Source organism: Polypterus senegalus, chromosome 8, assembly GCF_016835505.1.
Source record: "Polypterus senegalus isolate Bchr_013 chromosome 8, ASM1683550v1, whole genome shotgun sequence".
Classification (NCBI taxonomy): domain Eukaryota; kingdom Metazoa; phylum Chordata; class Cladistia; order Polypteriformes; family Polypteridae; genus Polypterus; species Polypterus senegalus.
Window position 1 is genome coordinate 123,578,059 of NC_053161.1, and position 20,192 is coordinate 123,598,250.

The 20,192-nt window shown below is 37.1% G+C and overlaps 1 protein-coding gene across 2 annotated transcripts in view; it reads right to left on the reverse strand.

The window, feature by feature from the left end:
- Positions 1-19,893, reverse strand: part of pawr (PRKC, apoptosis, WT1, regulator) — a 279,179-nt gene extending 259,286 nt beyond the window's left edge. Inside the window, exons 1-2 of one of the 2 annotated variants that reach the window (XM_039761736.1) lie at positions 19,668-19,893; positions 18,644-19,374 (exon numbers count right to left, since the gene is read on the reverse strand). In XM_039761736.1, the coding sequence (XP_039617670.1) occupies positions 18,644-19,213 (570 nt within the window). In that variant the 5' untranslated portion in view covers positions 19,214-19,374; positions 19,668-19,893. Of the gene's footprint in view, positions 1-18,643; positions 19,375-19,544; positions 19,637-19,667 lie in introns of those variants that run through there. The other variant, XM_039761737.1, reaches the window with a different exon arrangement.
- Positions 19,894-20,192: the final 299 nt, after the last annotated feature.

Below are 20,192 nucleotides of genomic sequence, written 5' to 3' on the forward strand. Positions count from 1 at the left end.
ACGCTGGTTTTTCTGTGTCGTCGCGTCCGAGTTGGTGGGCGTGGCTCTGTGAGTTGTCGTCGTATCCAATGGTCTTGGAGTTGGTGGGCGTGGCTCCTTCCTGCATGCGCCATAGGTGTCTCACTTGTGGCTTAGTGAATCCACGCCCCTTCCGGCGTGCTTTCCATGGTTGTCTTGCCTTAGTATCTATATATATAATTCACTATCACCATTAGGTCACAAAAAAAAAAGAAAACTTCCTTTGTGACTTATCTTAGTGCATGTGATTATCGTATGGATGACAATGCTTCAAAAGTATCAGTTTACCACACAACAGGTTCCTGAACAACTCTTTCTATTTTGATTCAACATATCAACATTCCAAATATTGCTTCATTACACAGATTGCAAAACACACACTGCTTTAACACAAAAAGGATATCAAAACTACTGTGTACACATCTTAAAAAGTCAAAGGATAAATAAAGGCAAGCTTATTGATTCAAACATCAGCATTTCCTTTTCTGCTATTATATAATGTAAATTTTCTGTTATTCCCTCTATGCTAAAAAGTAACTTCATACAAAATTGCTTTTTCAATCTGTACCTATAAATCATAAACAAGATACTCTTCTATACTTTCTGTTTAGAGTAAAACAAAATGGCTTAACTTATAGGCAATGTGACACATGTAACTGTATATTGAAAATCTACTTGTACTAAACATGATAATCTTAATAAATCATCTAAAACAAAAAAAATCACAGTAAATGTGAAGATTATCAAGAAAGGAGAAATGTATTATAATATTGTTACAGAATTTTAAAACTACACTTCTTAACACCACACCACATTCATGTTGTCCATTCGCATTTTTTAAGTTGGTCTTTAAAAGTCAAAAGTCAATGGACTCCACATTAATAAAATTATCAAATAACAGCGTCTCAACCTGTACTACATAAAACACTTAAGTGCTGAATTAATAAAACAGTATTTTCACCGATGACTCATTTTTTTCCAAATACCATCTGGGAATTACAGTTCTACAACTTGTATATCAAATATGTAAAAAATGTAATAAAAAAAAAAGACTAACCAAGCTTTGACAAAATTAGTTGAATTTTATTTAAATTAAAAAGGACACTGCTTGTCCGAGTTTAAATTGTGAGCGAGATTTTATTTAGCACAGCAGCTCACATTTTAAATAAGAAAAAAAAAGATGAAGAATTTCATAGTGTTACTTAGAAAAAAAAATTGACTTGTTAACTTAAAAGCAAGAATGGTGTCTTTTACTTGTTAACTTGGTAAGTACATTAGCCTTGTATCTTCTCGATAAACATTTTATGAACATTTGATAGGCAGGTTGCTCTTTTAAGGATTTGTATTGTAATTATTATGTGTGTGTCATAAAGTAAGTGTTTTGGTAAGAAACAATTACTGCATAATTAAAATGGTAATCCATATTTTTAACAATTCAAGAATTAGGCATGTCCATCTAGTACTCTGAAAAATAGAAACAAAACACTTGTGTAAGTGTATATTTAAATATTTAAGTGCATGTATATTTATTTTTAAGCATTGTTTAACTTTCAATATCAATTAATTGAATCAACATGTGAGAAGATAGATAGATAGATAGATAGATAGATAGATAGATAGATAGATAGATAGATAGATAGATAGATAGATAGATAGATGATAGAACTGGTGAAAACTACTTTTTTAAATTGTGTTATTTCAGAAGTATGTTACAGAAGAAATTAAACATGACAGCTTGTAATTATAGAAGTGTTTTATTTACTTTTATGTCATACATATTATGGATACATGTTTTCTGCACATATTTTACTAGTTAAAAAGGTATGTATGAATTTTACGGTTAATTTTAGTATTTTTACGGTCACTGAACAGAAAACATGTAGAATTTCATTTTGTGAATAAAAATTGAAGAGATAACACTTGTGGTATATAGTTTCATGATAAAAAAAACACCAAAGATAACACTTTAAACATAGAACATAAGGCTTCTATGATTCTGGTTATAACGGAGCTTAGTGTAAAGGGTTTTTAAATGAATAAAGAAAAAAAAATGAACAACACAGGAAAAGCTTGGGACTCCCAGAGTCATCAATGCCTTTTATCATAGTTTTGGCATTACCGCAACCACAACATGCATGTAACTGTTCAGAACAGCCAAAGTGCCAAGCATTTACTGTAATCGGAGTCTTGTAACTGCTCTGAAAGCACTTAAGAGCAAAATTGTCATCTTTCCACTATGCAGTTAATGTCATGATAGACATTGGACAAACATTGCTGCTCCAAATGTTAGACATGCTTTTTCACAAACTTGTGCATCTTTGGCAAAACGATCTCTGTAACCAGGTTTCCATCCAAGGAGTTTTTGTGAAAAAATATTTAGTGCTCAAAATTTTAGCCGATGGAAATGCTAATTATCGATAAAATGTTGTGCATGTTGACATAATATTTTTCCGTTTAACTTTAGCGCATAAATTCCATATCGATACTTCAGATGTCGCAAAAGCTACATTAGAAAAACTTTTGTCGGAAAAAAGGGCTTTAACGCAAATAAATGTGTCACATGATACATTTTCATCACGTGCAATCAAAACGAGAATAGCGGAGCGGTTCGCATGGTCTGATGAAGAGACTCGTTATTTCTCGTGATGAGCCAATGCAGTAGCGGATAGGCTGGGTCTCCTGCTACTAAAAGGGGTACCTGAACTCCCTCCACATCAACTGTAGCCTGGGGGTGTCTCTCAGGATGTCTAAATAATACAAAAACCGCAAAGGTAATTTACTGTGCCAGTCAAAATATTTAATAAACCGTGTGTTTCATTATCTAAACATTTTTCTTCTTATTATTAAATGGCAGATGTTTTAGCATATATGAGAAATTCTCTCATTAATATTAACTTTAGTTTTTTTTTGATTAAACGTCGTTATTTTGTATTAATTCAAATTTCAGTTTTAATTAAAAACCTTAAGGGAAGCAGGTTACAGTACTAATTCAGTTGTTATCGCACTGAGAAGGGATGTTGAAAGGTAGGCTCACCTGTACAGATCCGATGCTGCAAACACAGCTGCATCATGGGCACTTCCAGGAGTGCCAACGCAAATGTCTCGTTTCATGCACCTGTCATCAACAAGGGCCTGGAGAACAATAGATGGCCACCCTTTGCGATTAATGTAATCGCGTAGCCTTCCGTCGGGGGAAGAATAGGCACATGCATGCCATCCAGCGCACCGTAAATCTGTGGCACAAGATGCACCAAGAAATTGCGGTATGCAATTTCATTGGCCTCCGCTACAGTCGGAAGTCTGATATAACGCCGCATTAATTTTTCTTTAATAGCGGTGCACACAGCATATACACATCGATGGACGGTTGTTTTACTAACCCCGAAAGTTTCTCCAACTACTCTATACTCGGCGCAGGTTGCCAGCTTGTAAAGGGCGATGGCAATCCGCTTTGGGTTGGAACCGGTGGTCGGTGACAACCTGTGATGGGCGCAACATCAGGACTGATGAATCCACACAACATCTCAAACATTGGCCGTATCATTCTAAAATGTTGCAGCCAGAGATTTTCTGTGAAGTGTCTCTACACCACCTCCTCCAAGAAGGTCTTATTCCGTCGTCTCTCCCATACCCGGTGGTTTTGTCGCACTGGGGTACTTTCTTCGAGCTCTAGGGCTATCAGACAAGCAACTGCTTCATTCTGCTGTCGTCTTTGGATATTATGCACAATTCCAATTATTTGTGAAACTGAAGTAACAGTAAGCTGGCAAATTTCAAAAAACTGTCTGAATAATCTCTCCATTTCTTTGTTTCTTTGTTTAGTGGAGGGGGTGTAACGTGGAAAACAAAAGGTAGATAATTTGCGACATACACAAAATTATGTATGGAAACGGCTCAAGGGCAGATTTTTTTTCGCGATACAACAAAACTTATGCGACAGTTCGTTTTGGAGGGGATGACGTCACCACACACACCATTTTATCAATAAAAAGCCAGTTGGATGGAAACAGGCTGGAGACAGCAAATTTTGCAAATTTTTTTTTACGTATATTCTGTTTGTCGATAACAAAACGTCGCAAAAAACTGGATGGAAACTTGGCTTGTGATGTGGGCACGACTTTGAATGTTGTACTTGCATTCTAACACATTCAGTGGGTGCCGAAATCCCTTGTTATAAACGACCAACAGTGGTTGATCATCAATATCAATGTACTGGGCAAGAGCTAATGTTATTTTCAGGTTATCATTTGACTTTTTTTCTCTTCTTGCTAGAATCTTCCGTAATGTTGGCTGATGCTGTACCCTTCCAAAGGAAATTTTGCTGTGTTCATTCATATGTTTACTTTCGCAGTTTACAGCCCGCTATGATTTGGTTTTCATCATTATTATTAGAAAACTTGCTAATTGCATTTTGTGCTGTGTTTTTTTTTTCACCCATTCGTGTGTGCTAATAGTATTGGTTATATGTATCTGTGCATTTTTACGAGTATGAGTACAAATACATGAGCACTGTATTAAACCAAAATCCAATACATTTATTGGTACATCCCTAATAAAACACAAACCAAAAACACACACACTGGCTGTAAGTTTTCCTAATGAACAGAAGTTCATACAAAATTATGAAAAGGCTGATCATAGAAGTGAAGTGCCAAAACTAATCAGTAAAATACTGCATTGCATGTCTGGAGCAACAAAATGCCAAAAGAAGAACAGGTAAAAAACAACAACCATATTTTGGCAATCAAATGAATGTAAACGTTTGCCTTTGAATAAGACCTCTTTGTAAAAAAATTTCAAATGATATTGGAACAGCTATGTTTAATTCTACAGTGGGTACCTGATTACCAAAACCAGATGACTGAAGACTGGTCTAATAAATCTCATTTATATTAAAGGGTCAGAATTTGTTGTAATGTTCATGAAAACTACTGGTCCATCCTGTTTTGTGTCAAGTACAGGATGTTTGTAATATTACGAATGGTGTGGGGAATACTTTTATTGCATATATTCAGCTGCTTAATGCCAATTGAAAGTCATCTGAATGATACAGCATACCTAAACACTGTTGTAGACTGTATGCATCTCTTTACAGCCATAGTCTGTCCTGTTTCAAAAAGATACTTTAGAAAGGTAAACTGCCATGTCACAACACATACATCCTCTCAAGCTGGTTCCGTAAGTACAATAGTAGATCTCACTCAATTGCAACACCTGTGACTGAGGTGGAATGGGATTTTCACAGCATAAATGTGTGGCCAACAACTCTGCCCAATGTTGTTAAGGTAGCATGGACCAGATTCATAGAGAATGTACTCAGCAATTTGTTGAAACTATGTGTTAAAGAATTCAAGCTGTTCAGAATGGAGGTAAAGTGGGTCCTACTCAGAACTAAAGAGGTAGACTTATAAAGTGGCTACTGAGAGTAAATTATACTATGACACAATAGAGTAAAAAGGAGTGAGCACACAAGAGAATGACATGGCTCTGTAATATGGATAATTCTGCACATATGTTCAGTGACTACACAGTTGAATTTAGGAAAATCAAAAATGCCTTTATTAGTGGCATGAAATCGGGTTTCCTGAAATAAAACACATGTATTATATATGTATTATCATGGGCGGAGTGGTGGCTCTGAGGATCGGGATCTGCACTGGCGCTCGGAAGGTTGCTGGTTCGAATCCCGTAAATGCCAAAAGGGACTCTGCTCTGTTGGGCCCTTGAGCCAGGCCCATAACCTGCAATTGCTGAGCGCATTGAGTAGTGAGAAAAGCGCTATATAAATGCAAAGAATTATCAATTTTTATTATTTATTATTACAAACAATTACACTTCCTTGCATACAAATGTATACTAGGTCAAAACAAAAATAAAATTCAAAATTTGTGTAAAACTGCCACTGTATGTCAGAATGGTCAAGCAAGTCTAGGAATATATTCACACAAATATTCTCAGGTATAGTTTGCAAGGCGAATAGTTGTTTTAGTTTACTAGGACACATTGGTACAGGGAAGGGTGGAAGTTGTTCACTTTTACATTTTCATGGAGCAGCTACACATATTTGGAAAAAGACAGATCTGACAAGCAAGTTTTTTTGGCTATTACATCAGTATTAAATATTTTATGCCAAGAAAAGGTATTACGATTAAACAATATAAATGCCACAATTACAAAATACACTAACTACTCAGTGCTACTGTAACATAAGAACAGTGATTTTCTTGAGGTTTAGCTACGTTTTATTTATGCCATTGAAGCCAAGAAAACTGACAGTTAGCTGTTCAACACAATAGCCCAAATGGAAAGTAACTTTCATGTTTCTGCCGTCATTTTATAGGTGGTGTGTAAAAATATAGCAAATCATTTTACAAAGTCACAAAATTAATAAAATACAACATTTTAAATAATCCTCTCGTAAATACTTATTGCCAAACTTGTTATCTTGAAAACCAGCAGCTGCACACTGCTGCTGCAGGCAACCCCAGGACTTGTTGCTACAAGATGCACAAACAAAGCAGGTTGTGCCTAGATTTTTAATTTTAATGACTTGTTACAAACCCCCACACCAGTATCAGTTATTTAAAAATTGTAACTGTTAAACAAGATCAGAATGAAAAGGCAGTTAAAAAGAATTAAGTAGGTAAGTAAAGAGGTGTCTTACATTGACTCTCATCACAGTATGTTCCCTAGCTTTCCCAGATACAGTGAATAATAGAACAAAAAAGCCTGGACAACACAAATATTTCCACAGTAACTCTTTGAGAGAATGACCAACTGTAAATCCAAGAATTGTATGGGCACACAAGGAGTACAATTCTAGTTTTGGTAGAACATATTTCTGTTTGCTTATACAATATACACGTCCACATATACAAAGACTGAAACCACTGAAATGTTCTGAGCATTTTTAAAACACACCTGCAAGGTCCTAAGATACGCTTGTATCCTAACATAAAGCAGAAGAGATTAAAACTTCTCCCTCAGTTGTACCTCTTTGCACTAATTAAGCCCTTACTTATTTCTATACAATTTCGGATTCAATTATTCTATTGCTGTAGTAGAGTCAGGCTACTCTGTTGGGTCATATTGCCTCCTGCAGAGTCTGCAACTATAATATTTTCCCAGAAAACTGAAATACTTCATCTATGAAAGTACAATACCATACTTATATTGATACATTTATTCTGCAATGTACAGCAAATAAAATATACACTAGAAAAAAAATCTTCTAAGGGCAGAAGTCTAAGAAGCCAGAAAACTTCTAAACACACATACATACAAAGGAAAAAATATAATGTTTAAGATGTACCTCATATCAGTAATTTTACAAACACCATTAATGTGGCAGTAAAATGAAATTATCCAGAGAGGAAAGAATTTGCCAATATGAGAGACAACTATGTCATTACAACTCTTTACTTTCATCATTACCAGGTGATCTGATTCCATTAAAAGAAGCAAGAGTACAAATGTAGCTTCATTAAGTGGCAATATTTGTATTAATAATATTGTCACGTGTACAAAGTACAAGGAAGTTCTTACATGCATGCCTGAGCACCATGATATACACAAATGAAATAAAATACATAACTTAATTTTAATTAACAGAAGACACAAGTAATACAGCATGAAATAATCCTCAAAGGTGGGCGGGGGGCAGGTTGTTTCAGATAGTAAAGGGATAGAAGTGCACAGTGCTTCAATTGATGTAGTATCTGCTGACAAAGGATCTGTTACAGCTGATATATCTGGAATATTTGACATATTTAATTTAAATCGTCTGCCTAGCTTTCTTGCATACAGTATGTTCTCCTATAGTGGTCAAAGCTGGATAAAACAGGACGTGTTTTCAACTGTAAATACCTTCTGCACACAGCCGTGACAAGTCCTGAAATAAAGATCTATTCCTCTGCATTCTAATAATTTCCCATTCTTCACTGTTTGACTATAAAAATTATTGATTATAAATTATATATGTATAGTATATTAAAACTTTATTTTAAGCAAAATTCCCTTATTATTAAAACCTTATTTGCATGCATTTTGGTGCAATGGTACGCCTATTAAATGTTGTCTAGAATAACTTTTGCTCAAGCTCCACAACACATAAGACATAACATGCTTTCCTTACAGAACATTGACACAGATTCAATCCCCACACAGGGTGCCTGCCCTCTGTTTGAAACCAGCAGATTCCTCCTGTATTCATATCCACTTGCTTCCAAGTTGCAGAACCATACGTATGGTATGTGATAACTAAATGTAAGGATAGGTTCTGCTGTTCCATCCCCAAAAAGAAAAAGTAAAAAAAGCCCTGTCTAGAGAAAAGCATTAAAATCAGTGAAACCCAAATCCACCTTATTTAAATGTACCTGTTATAACTAATATATGTGCATGCTATATAAAATTACTTAATTTCAGTTACAGAGCAAATGCATGCCTGTCCAAAATAGATACTGAAAACTAAAATATTTCTGGAGGATAGTACTGCAACAATTTTAGGGCAAGATAAGAATGTTCTAGGTACCCAGCTTGATAAAATCTTGCATTCTTTACATTTCCTGCTAAGCAATTGCTAATTATGGTAGATCTTTTAAATGCATGGATGTGTCCTTTAGTACAACACAGTATTCCTGAAATAACTCAAGTCAATGATAACAAATAAAGTACATGCTAATATACTGTAGATCAAATTGCAAGAAAAAAGCCTTTTAAAAAGAACCCCCTCTTAAAACAAAGATAATAAAAGTGAAAAGTGATTATGGTACTGCACACTCCATTAAATTTAATTTTCAAATAGAGTACAGTATATTTGAACAACAAACTGTCTTCATTGACTGAATTAAACAGTAATGCAAAGTTAATTTCATTATCCACTCTCACTACTAAAATAAAAGAGTAAAGTCTTGCAAAACACATCATTCCAGGAATGGCTGAAAGAGGAGGGACTCCATTATGCCTTCACCAGGTTCAAGGCAGGTAACCACTATTAAATGTCCATGTGCACTCCTGCAGATCATATTAAGAATCAACAATCAAGTCTTGTGAAAGTGTAAAGGTGCCAAGCTACTCAGTGAAAATCCACATAAGATTAGTTATTGAAACTAGGACTGGACAGGTGTTATTGAGCAGAGCCAACCACTGTACCAACCATTAATAAAGCCAGGAAAAAATTTATAAACAAATAAAAACGTATAGTTCTTTTAAAAAAAAAAAAAAAGACATATTGGTAATCATTGTTTAACAAAATGACATACAGCAGTTGGGTGAAGGATGAATAATGCAGGAGAATGCTTTGAAAATACTTGCTGAACATTTAAGTATTACTTAAAATTTTTTTTTGATATCTTAGCTAAGCTATCAGCATGCTATAAGAAGGAAGTAAAGAACTCAAGCAAAACCAAACTCCACCTTAATTGTAACAAAATAGCCATAAGAAGCATAGGCATATGCTGTATGTGTACAGTTAAGGTAAATTGAACAACCTCCTATTTAGCTTTAACCGCTAAAACCCAGAGATAAAAATATATTAGACATTCTTTTAACAAAAAGATTCTATATGTAGCTCAAAAATAAGGACAAAATAATTTAGAGAACCTAGAAGGAAGATGTATTATAAAGGATACACTGTTCTTGGAAGGAGTAATGTGCTACACAGACTTATAAGGATTGGGTTACCTTTCCTTTGTGCATCAATATCACAAATAAGTCTTCACCCAGTGATCAGCCCAAGTTAAGCCTAGGTTCATTCTTTCAAAAAGTATAACATATCAGACAAATATTTTTATTGTTATTCCCCAATAAGTATTTTAAGCAGCAATACACAGCATTGTAGTATTGTATATGACTTCAAAAGAAAGACTAATAAACTACAAACAAATTAAGAAGTTTACAAACTTTAAAGACAACAAAAATGAAAAGTCACTATTATTTGAACTGATAATGTCTATATCTAAGACACACATTCACACACAGGCGCACGCGAGAGAGACACACACACAGGCGTGCACGAGAGAGACGCACACACACAGGCGCGCACGAGAGAGCTGGACGCATAAGACAGAGAAGGCAGTTAGAGAATGCAGCGGGCTTGTTTTTGCTTTCACTTCTGTTTACAGCGATCGGTTCGTAGCGTGCATTGTTGCAATGTTACTTTTCTTGGTGATTTATTAAATTACAGATTTTTCAAATGTTCATTTTTTTTCCCTGTGCTTAAAACTCATTAAAAAAAAAAAAAGTGTTTTTAGCGAGCGGTTCATAGCGCTATAGTGCAAACTCTTGTAGTGTTAGTTTTCTCTGTTGTTCAAGGTTTTCTCAGTGTTATTCAATGTTTTCACATTTAGTTTACTGTTACGCTGTGCATTCTATGGTATAATTAACTAATTTTGTACTTAAAAACTTTAAAAAAATATATATTTACATACAGTTCGTACGGTCTGGAATGGATTAATTGTATTTACATACAATCCTATGGGGAAATTACTTCAGTTCACGACCAAATCTGGTTACGACCAGAGTTTTGGAACGAATTATGGTCGTGAACCGAGGTTCCACTGCATATGCAAGTATATACAGGAATGAGTAGCAGAAAAAAAGGCTCAGAAAGAAACGGAAAAGACAGCTAAAACTTCATCTAAGCCTAGACAGGCTACAAGTTCAATGTATAGCCTGCTAGATAGAGACTGACCTGGAACAGATACGCGAAAGAACAGGTCTCTGGAGACCTGACACTACAGCATCATCTTCATGCGAGTCGGAGCAAGATTACAAGTGAGTCAGGCCAAGAGAACTTTTTATTCCAGAAGGTTTACTGGAACTGAGCATGGCCTTACTATTCATGCCATCAACGTGTAGTACCTCTCCTCCCCCCACAACCCTTGGATGCAGAAAAAACAATTTGATATAAGTGAACTGCATTACCCATTCACCACATTGCATACATTTGGGTTTGATCTGAACATACTGTATGTGCTCGGATCAAAGTCCTGTATACCAGACGAGAAGCTTTAGTTTGTATTAACAAGATTATTTCAGACTACTTCAAACTAGAATCACTTCTACCACTTTCTTTTATGTGGAATCGCTCCCTGGACACTTTTTACTATTTTTAATACTTGACATGGATTTTTACACTCCGAGACTTGCCTATTCAAATAGTCAACTTAAAGCACTCCGGTGTGGTTCCCTATTTACCTGACAAGTAAGAAGACGATATTGGGGCAGCCGAGCCGGTGCAAAGATAAAAGATAAGATAAAAGCCAAGCAGCTTGAGAGACAATGGAGTTATAAACCGTGAGTGCCTTCTGTGATACTGGGAAATGTAAACGCACTACCAAATAAGATCGACGAACTGGCTGTGCTGGTGAAAAATGTCAGAACCTACAGACAATGCAGCTTGCTGTGTTTTAGTGAAACGTGGCTAACAACTACCATCCCCGATGCTAATGTGGGGTACCCGGGTTTAGCACAGTTAGAACGGACAGACTCTCAAATACAAGTGGGAAGAAGAAAGGAGGAGGACTTGCTCTCTATGTCAATACAAAGTGGTGCAACTCAGGACATGTAAACGTTAAAATCTCCACTTGCTGCAGGGACATTCCAAATACCATAACTGCTTTAGCGTTGTTGCTCACACTGCACCTTCTTCTTCTTCTTTCAGCTCCTCCCATATGGAGGAATATTTCGGACAAAATGAAATAAATAAATAAATGCGTAAATAAATAAAAGTACTGTGAAATGTGAGCATAAATAAATAAATGTGTCATGAAATGACAGCCTTAATAAATAAATATGTCATGAAATGAGAGCATAAATAAATAAATGTGTCACGAAATATGTTTTTCGTTGCTTATTTATTTATTTCATTTTGTCCGTAACATTCCTGCAAACCATCATGAAATACGGCTTGAAATAAAACTGTCACTTTCACTCATCAAAGTTGAGAGGGTGGGCTCTAACACGCCCTCTAGTTACTGATTGGTGAATCGATAGCACAAGAATTAATTAGAAAAATGCTTACTACGCCGATGAAATGGATTCTGCCGAAGATATTACGTATTTCAGAGAGAGAACTGAAGATTTATCGGAAGAAATTACAATGTTGGCGGCCCTTTTAGACTCCGATATAGATGAAACTGTTTTTGAAATTATCGAAGAACAGGTGGAACAGACTCTACTACACTCCAGTTCAGGTGATGCTGTACCCTGCTCTGGACGTCCATCCTTTGACATTCCAGCTGAGTCAATAGAACACCTTCTGTTATGCGGTTTAAAAGTACAACAGATTGCAGATCTGTATGATGTATCAGAGAAGACGATCACAAGACGAATGAGCCAGTTTGATATACGGTAAGCTGCAACGGCTGTATTAGTTTAGGTACTTTGACATGGAATGCCCAAAGCAGCTCCACCTAATATTTTGAACTGAACAACTTTACCACTGATCAGAGCTGTACAGTTGTTTGAAAAAGTAGCTGCGAATATGCAACTGACTTTCTACTTGTAAAACAAGGGTCAAATACTCAGTTCTAAAAGGGCCGCCAACATTGTAATTTCTTCCGATAAATCTTCAATTCTCTCTCTGAAATAATGTAATATCTTCGGCAGAATCCATTTAATCGGCAGTAGTAAGCATTTTTCTAATTAATTCTTGTGCTATCGATTCACCAATCAGTAACTAGAGGGTGTGTTAGAGCCCACCCTCTCAACTTTGATGAGTGAAACTGACAGTTTTATTTCAAGTCGTATTTCACGACGGTTTGCAGGAATGTTACGGATTAAAATGAAATAAATAAATAAGCAACGAAAACATATTTCGTGACACATTTATTTATTTACGCTCTCATTTCATGACATATTTATTTATTAAGGCTGTCATTTCATGACACATTTATTTATTTATGCTCACATTTCACAGTACTTTTATTTATTTACGCATTTATTTATTTCATTTTGTCCGAAATATTCCTCCATACTCCCATTAGGAGTTGCCACAGCGGATCACCTTTTTCCATATTACTCTCACTGCATCACTCAGAGTATTTATATCACTGTATCCGAGTGTGAATCACAGCAGCAGCTGATCGGAAAGAGAATTATCGGTATACAGTTTCATGGACACGCTGTCTCAGCCACGGCAAAATGTTTCAAAGCCTTTCCTGTACAAGCCTCGTGGTTCAGAAACAGTTTCATCCCAAGAACTTTAAACGCACTCAATCAAGTGTTCCTTGTAGAACTGTTGGTACTTATAAGTACAATCACCCCACTGTAAACTTGCACTACAGTTATATTACACAAACTGCGCCACTTTATAAAGCGCGTATTTACATACAATATCATTTTAAGATGAAATGCAGCAAAATATGTTTATTATATTATACAGATAAAACTTTAACTTCATATAATAATCTAGATTTTTCACTGGGAGGGTCGTGAAAGATAGAATAATTAAACATGTACATGTAGAAGATATTTCAATGTTTCTTAAATGTTTTGAGGAATCGGCGCTAAGCTTACAGATGGCTTAACTTCTATTACAGAGCTGATTGTGTGGCGATCGGTTACTTGGGGAAAGAAAAGCAAGGACTGCAGTGGCGGCTACGCCAATATATATTGAATATAAAACAGAAATAGAAAACAACAACACAACTAAAAACGCAGTGACAAATTTCGGCAAAAGTTAAATGCTTGTGTCATGAGCACGAGGCGGCTATGCAGCGTCTGCAACGGACTTGGCCATCCACCGTGCATAAGCTACGATTCTTCCTCTGCCCAGTGCCACCGCAAGCCTAGAGCCGCCCCTGAGTACTGCTGCAATAAATTATTTCATGGAAGTGAAACACATGTTTAATAACCTGCTTTAACGCCTATCATCATGAAAATGATATCACGTATACATCTCAGTATTTTAGTTATTCAAAGCTATAATATTACTAATGTAATGGATTCTGTGTCCAGCTGGAGGAAGAGAGCCGGTTTAAGAAGCAAGTAGTGATTTACACACATAGGCACATAGAAGATCAAATACAAAACAAAGCATTTAACGTGCTACTTTAATTACGATGTGATTTGAGAAACTGGTTAATTAAACGATTTTAAGATGAAGTTTATGATATTCTACTTTAATGACAAAATAAACTACGTGATTAAAGTGGAAATTTTGATATTGAAGTTGACATTTCGTGCTTTTTCTCCACTGTGTGCCTTTTTTTCTCTGTACCCTAATAAGCTTTCATATGACACTCAGACAGTGGGCTACAACTCGCCTTTTCACTGCGACTTTGATATGTGACTTCTTTTTTAATTCCGGCACTGTGTAATTTTGTGAACGTGAGCTTTCAAGTTTCTCCAACATGCTATGTCACTCGATCAACTTCCTTTTGTTGATTATACCACGGTTTATTTGAACAAATAGTATGTTTTTCCTTTGCCTCCACTTGGTATTCGCTGAAATTATTATATTTTCCCCTGTGCTTTTCCCATTGTCTTTTCACAGAAGGTTGAGCTTAAGGGAGATTTATATTCATTTGCATATTCAAGTAGGCATAATTCTGGGAGGATTTGAGGCGTTACATGAAGCGCGTGCACGAGCGTTACTTTTCACGCTGATCGGGATTTATGTAACAGAAGAAGGTGGAGTATGCACCTTTTGTGCTTACACCATGTTATAGTGCGAGTTCTACGCATGGCATTATACATGAGGCCCCAGTACTGGAGTTGGGCACCCCTGTATATCAATATGAAGATAATGTCATTACAGAGCTATCCTGTTTATTTTTTTTGTGGACACCATTATTTTGTTCTTGATTTGCACAGCCATTACTATATTGTCAATGATGTTCGCTACTACTCTTATTTAAATTTTACTGTTATGCATGACTACCTCAGGCGCTCTTTTTTCGAAATTGTAGGGCAGCCAAAGACTTGACCTGTTCAATCCAAAAACAAATGTCTTTTTTAGTTTAGACAAGCATATCGAGAATGCAAGGACTGTTCTTGCTTGCTCTTTTTCAGATTCAGTCTGTTGGGAATTTGACAATTAGCATCTTAAACTTCTCTCTAGGCCTTGCGTCCTGTGTTGTCTGGGATTGGCTCCAGCAGACCCCTGTGACCCTGTAGTTTGGATATAGCGGGTTGGATAATGGATGGATAATGGATGGATGGATGGATGGATGGATGGATGGATGGACTTCTCTCTGGTATTTTGACTTTTTGCCTAACCTGGACCTTGTCTCTGTTCTGTTGTGGAACTGGGAACCTCTGCTAGTGTTAAAAGAAGCTAAAGTGTCCTTCCAACAAGACTTCAGTAATAGCACATTAAAATGTTCCATTTATAATGACTTTGGCACTTGTTTCTTTATAGCCAGCTTGTGATCTCCTGTATCTTGATGTAAGACCCCTGTCTGCTTCAACAACATTTGGTGTCATTTCCTGATTGCAGAATCTCCTTCAACCTCTACGAAATCACATAATATATCTGTATGAACAAGGATGCGAGAGGCTGCAACAGATTTAAGTTGAGAGAGGTCGGAAAAAAAAAAAAAAAGATGGACACTGAAAAACAATATGAAGAACATATGTAGTCTGGAGCTATAATACAGAGAACCTTCAGACAACTACTTAGGTAATCTCAAATTATTACAGTTACTCAGGTGGGTCAATTAAAACTGCAATAAAAAAATTTATTTTCACATCCTGGATATGCAGATTTCAAAATATTTTGGCAGGAAGGCAATGTTACAATAAGCACCTTGACATGTGTGCCTGGTTTTGTGCAGTTGGGTTTTACTGGTTAACACGTAAACTCCACATATGACAGACAAATGAACAGAGTGTACTTACCATAGGAAAAATAGTTTGTTATAAAATTCTCTTTTGTCTTACTGATATTGAGTTGCAGTTCATTGTTGTAAACATACCTCAGAATTACAGAAGGTGTATTTTCTGAAAATGAAACTTCTGCTGCATAAAAGTGCATGCATTCAGTAGTTTTAAGGTTTATTTTAAGTTTGAATTTGTGACCTTTGGACTCCATTTTAAACTGCAAAAACAGGCACTGTATTTTTAAAATGTTTCAATTCAGAACATAGTTGCTATGAAAAATTAATGTACACCATGGTTGCGAAAAATTACTAACTTGAAAAATACCAAACTTACACTTTGACAGATGACAACCATAACAAAGCAGATGCAAAACACAGTCTTACCTCAACCAAGAAAAATAAATGTAACTTTTTCTACTCATGAAATAAAATTTTCATTTATATAGTAATCACTCCTTACACGATTAACAATCTGCTTCAAATTCACCATATCCAGGGCATTTGATCACCAAATCAAATGAGTAGTATGAAAGGACAAGCTTACAAAATTATAAAAGATGCCTTACATTCAGGGTGGTTGATCAAGGTCAAACTTACACAAGAAAAATGGTAAATCTTATTGTAACCATACAGGTAAATGCCAACATCTTATGCAAAGATCAAAATGGCTTTCAAAAGCCTTATAGTAAGTACTAGGGTGTTGTACCGTGTTAGCCATTATGAATGTAGAGAAAAGTCAAGCAAAATGACACCTTTTATTGGCTAACTAAAAAGATTACAATATGCAAGTTTTCGAAGCAACTCAGGCCCCTGTGGCTTGTGATGTACAAATGTTCTCTACAAAAGTCTTATAAGAAAGATATCTAACATGAGGGGTTAAAAAGTAAAGTTTTTGCACAGCGCCACAGATTAACTTCTGTAGCTTGGTATGGGTTCAATTCACGATTATTGGCAATCTGTCAAGATCAGGTCTTTCCACCAAATTCAGATAGTTCCATCACAAAAAAGTTACAATTCTTAAAGAATCCCAGGGTAGCTCAAAAAGGTATCTCTTTTCACATGTAACGTTAAGGTTCAAAGGTCGACTATCAAAAAAAACAAGAACGTGGTTCACACAGAAGGTTAGGAAATAGAAGCAACTACTCTCAAGCATCATTAATGTACATGTAAAATGCTTTAGATTAAAAAAACAGGACTTGTGAAACAATATGCAGTGGACAGACAAGCCAAAAGTCACACGGTGTTGCAAAGCCTCACGTTATGTTTGTCACAAACCAAAACTTTCCTTGGAACAGAAAGGCCTCACACTGCTTCAGGGCCTTGGGCACCTTTGTAGCCCCAGGAAAATACACTCATTTAATTTTTCTTTAATAAACAATTGCTAGTGAAGATTTTTTTTGGTTTGATAAAGTCACCTTGATCTAATAGTACTGAATTAAAGATACTGTATAGAATGTTTGATGCTTCAGTTTTAAATTACAAATTATGTGAAAGATACAGTTATGCCATCAGTGGGCACTGTATATACTGTGTACATCACAAGCCACAGATTTGGTACCACAATTTAAAAGCAGAATAAAGAGCCCTTGAAGGATCAGGAGAAGCCTTATTACAGGTACAACTATATAAAACGTAAAGGACAAATCGGTCATATATACAAGAAGTATATACAAGTAGTCTGTCAAATGCAAGCTTTCACATAGTATTAGAGAACTAGCAGGTTTTACTGGCAGAGCTCGATTGCCCTAAAGTTGTTACCCAAAATTTAGATGGCAAGCCTCTACAAAAGGAAAAAGAAAGAAATTCAGCACTATTAGTATACAATATGGCCTATAAAAATCAAAAGCAGACTATCAAAAGGGTAGTCAGTTATAAAGAATTGAAAACTTTGTCATAGTAAAATTGAAATGTTTAACAAGTCTATCCATCCATTATCAGAACAACTTAATTCCCTTCAGTTTTGCGGAGAGGAAGAGCCTATCCTGGCAGTATGGGTGCAAGGTCAAAGAACACACTCACAATTTACCTAACGCAAATGACTTTAGGATATTAGAGGATAACTGGGCGACTTGAAGAAAAAAATTGCTCTGAGAAAAGGAGAACACTCGGATTTATCAGAGCTTAGACTTGGATTCATACTCACCACTGCAAGGCACAACATGTAAATAAAAACCACTGTCTCATTCATTATTTCAAGTAATGTATCATCACTTGAGTAGTAAAACGATCAGATGTGTTGCATAGTTCTAGTGAGTTGTGATGAGAAAATGGTGGCATCTTTAATTAATCTGAGCATTCAAAAACTATCCAAGTTATGATACAAGTTCTTTATAATAATATACTGAGTCAAATTTGACATCGCTCCTCCTCCTCCTCACCTGTACCTGCCTTTTCAGCTCCAAATGATTTATTTTTCTTGATTTCACTTTCTAAAGGCTCGTTTCGCTTAGTTGAGCAGTGGGAAGTTCACAATTACAACTGTGCATTCAGCACAAAATTCAGTGCACACCCGAAAGCCGGGCAACTGGCAATTCTAACCTGACCCGTACGATCGCTTATGAGTATATCCTAAAATGGTCTTACCCCGCCACTCTGCGGGAGGATTAACCGGGTTTGAGAAAACACGGGCGAGTGGACGTTTCCACGTGAACTACACCAACCATCATCAAGTAAACGGAAACCTCCTGGGGCTTTGATTACAAAGAGGCGGGGCGTCTGCTGGAGCTAACCTTCCAGTTATGCAATCGTACACCGTGAAGACCTAAATCATAACGAGCGCCCCCCGTCAGCCTAGGACCTACCTCATTGGATGGTATGCTGACAACCCCTGTGGACCGGCGCTTCTCACGAAGTTTCCTTTTCTCGATCTGCCCTTTACCCTTCCTGGCGCTCGGGCCGGTGTTCTTGCTCTTTTCCTTGCCTTTAGCGGCTGGCGATGGAGAACTTTCCTTGTCGCTTTCGTGAGCAACACTAGCCGGGCTACTGTCCGGCTGAGGAGTGCCAAGGGGTTTCTTGGCGTTCACCCCTGGAGATTCCGTTGTCCGATGCGCCTCGTCATCAGTGACTCTAAGGGCAGAGGAGGAAGGTGAGCGGACCATGGCAGAGGGCGTAGAGGTGGCACAAACTGCCGAAACAACCGCAGCAGCCGGGGCGTGAGAGACACAGTTAACAGGAGCGCGTTCAGGGTTGCCATTGTTGGTTAGTTCACCGCTGCCCGCGCCTCTCCCTCCGGAGCCCCTCGTCGAATCACTACTTGCAGCTCCTGGCGCCGTCTCCCCCAGCATTTTTGCTCGCATTTTTTCCCGTTTTGCTTTCCATTCTTCCAAGAAATCAGTCGTAGTGTTTGGCGCTCTAAACCCCCCGGTCGCCATTTTATTATTATTTGTAATTTATCCAGCAGCAGCTGTTTATCCCGAAGTTTACTTCAAGGAAGGTGCGTGCCGAAGGAGTGAAAGTGTTGCAGTACCTTCTGAACGATGTTGTTTTAACTACCGTCTCTGCATTCCCGAGGCATACACGAAAGTCCAGAGGGCTGGAAGAAAAGTTGACAAAAAATTAACAATTTTATTCTAAACTTCTAATCTGCCAATAAAGTTACATTAAAGACGCTCGCGTCACAGACGGACAGAGCCCCCACTCCCCCTTTGAAGAACGTGTTCGACAGCCTGGCCGACAGGCGGCATGTGCTCCTGTTGTCTCTACCTGTCGGCTTGTGTCACCCCGCAGGTCTGAGCTCGTCCCGCCGATGTCAGGACCGAAGCTTCATCCGTCTAACCGCAGTTCCTGCATCTTTAGAGCTTTACTCACACTTCGTAATAAATTCACCTTTAGTTTGTTGCCGTTGGGACTGCCTTCCGTGACTGTATGTCTTCCACGACTTCTCGTATCCGTCAGGTGTAAAAGGATAAATAAATAGCTACACGCAGCTCCGGCCGTCGTACTTTTACTTCGCTGATCAAGTGAGTCCCGGAGTTCGAAAGCGACGAGATGTTTCCGAGCGTCTCCGAAGTTCGCCGAAATGGGTGAAGGGAGGCGCGTGCGCGCAGTATCGGCGTTGCGCAAAAAAGCGTGGGAAGTTTAAACTGCGGACAGTGCAATTCTTTGAAATTTCAGTTTTACTTCATTAAGCTCGAATTGCATTGTCAAATATGTCGTGACCACAATATTATATCAGCACGAAGTAACATTTCGATGCATCTCAAACTAAATGAATTATAGATTATAGATTTCCCATTGCAAAATTCAGATGCATACGGCAATTGGGGGAAAAAAACAAGGATCCAGACTAATAGGATAATAACAGCCAATCAAACATTCGATAAATAAATACAAAAGTATACTGTTTAGATA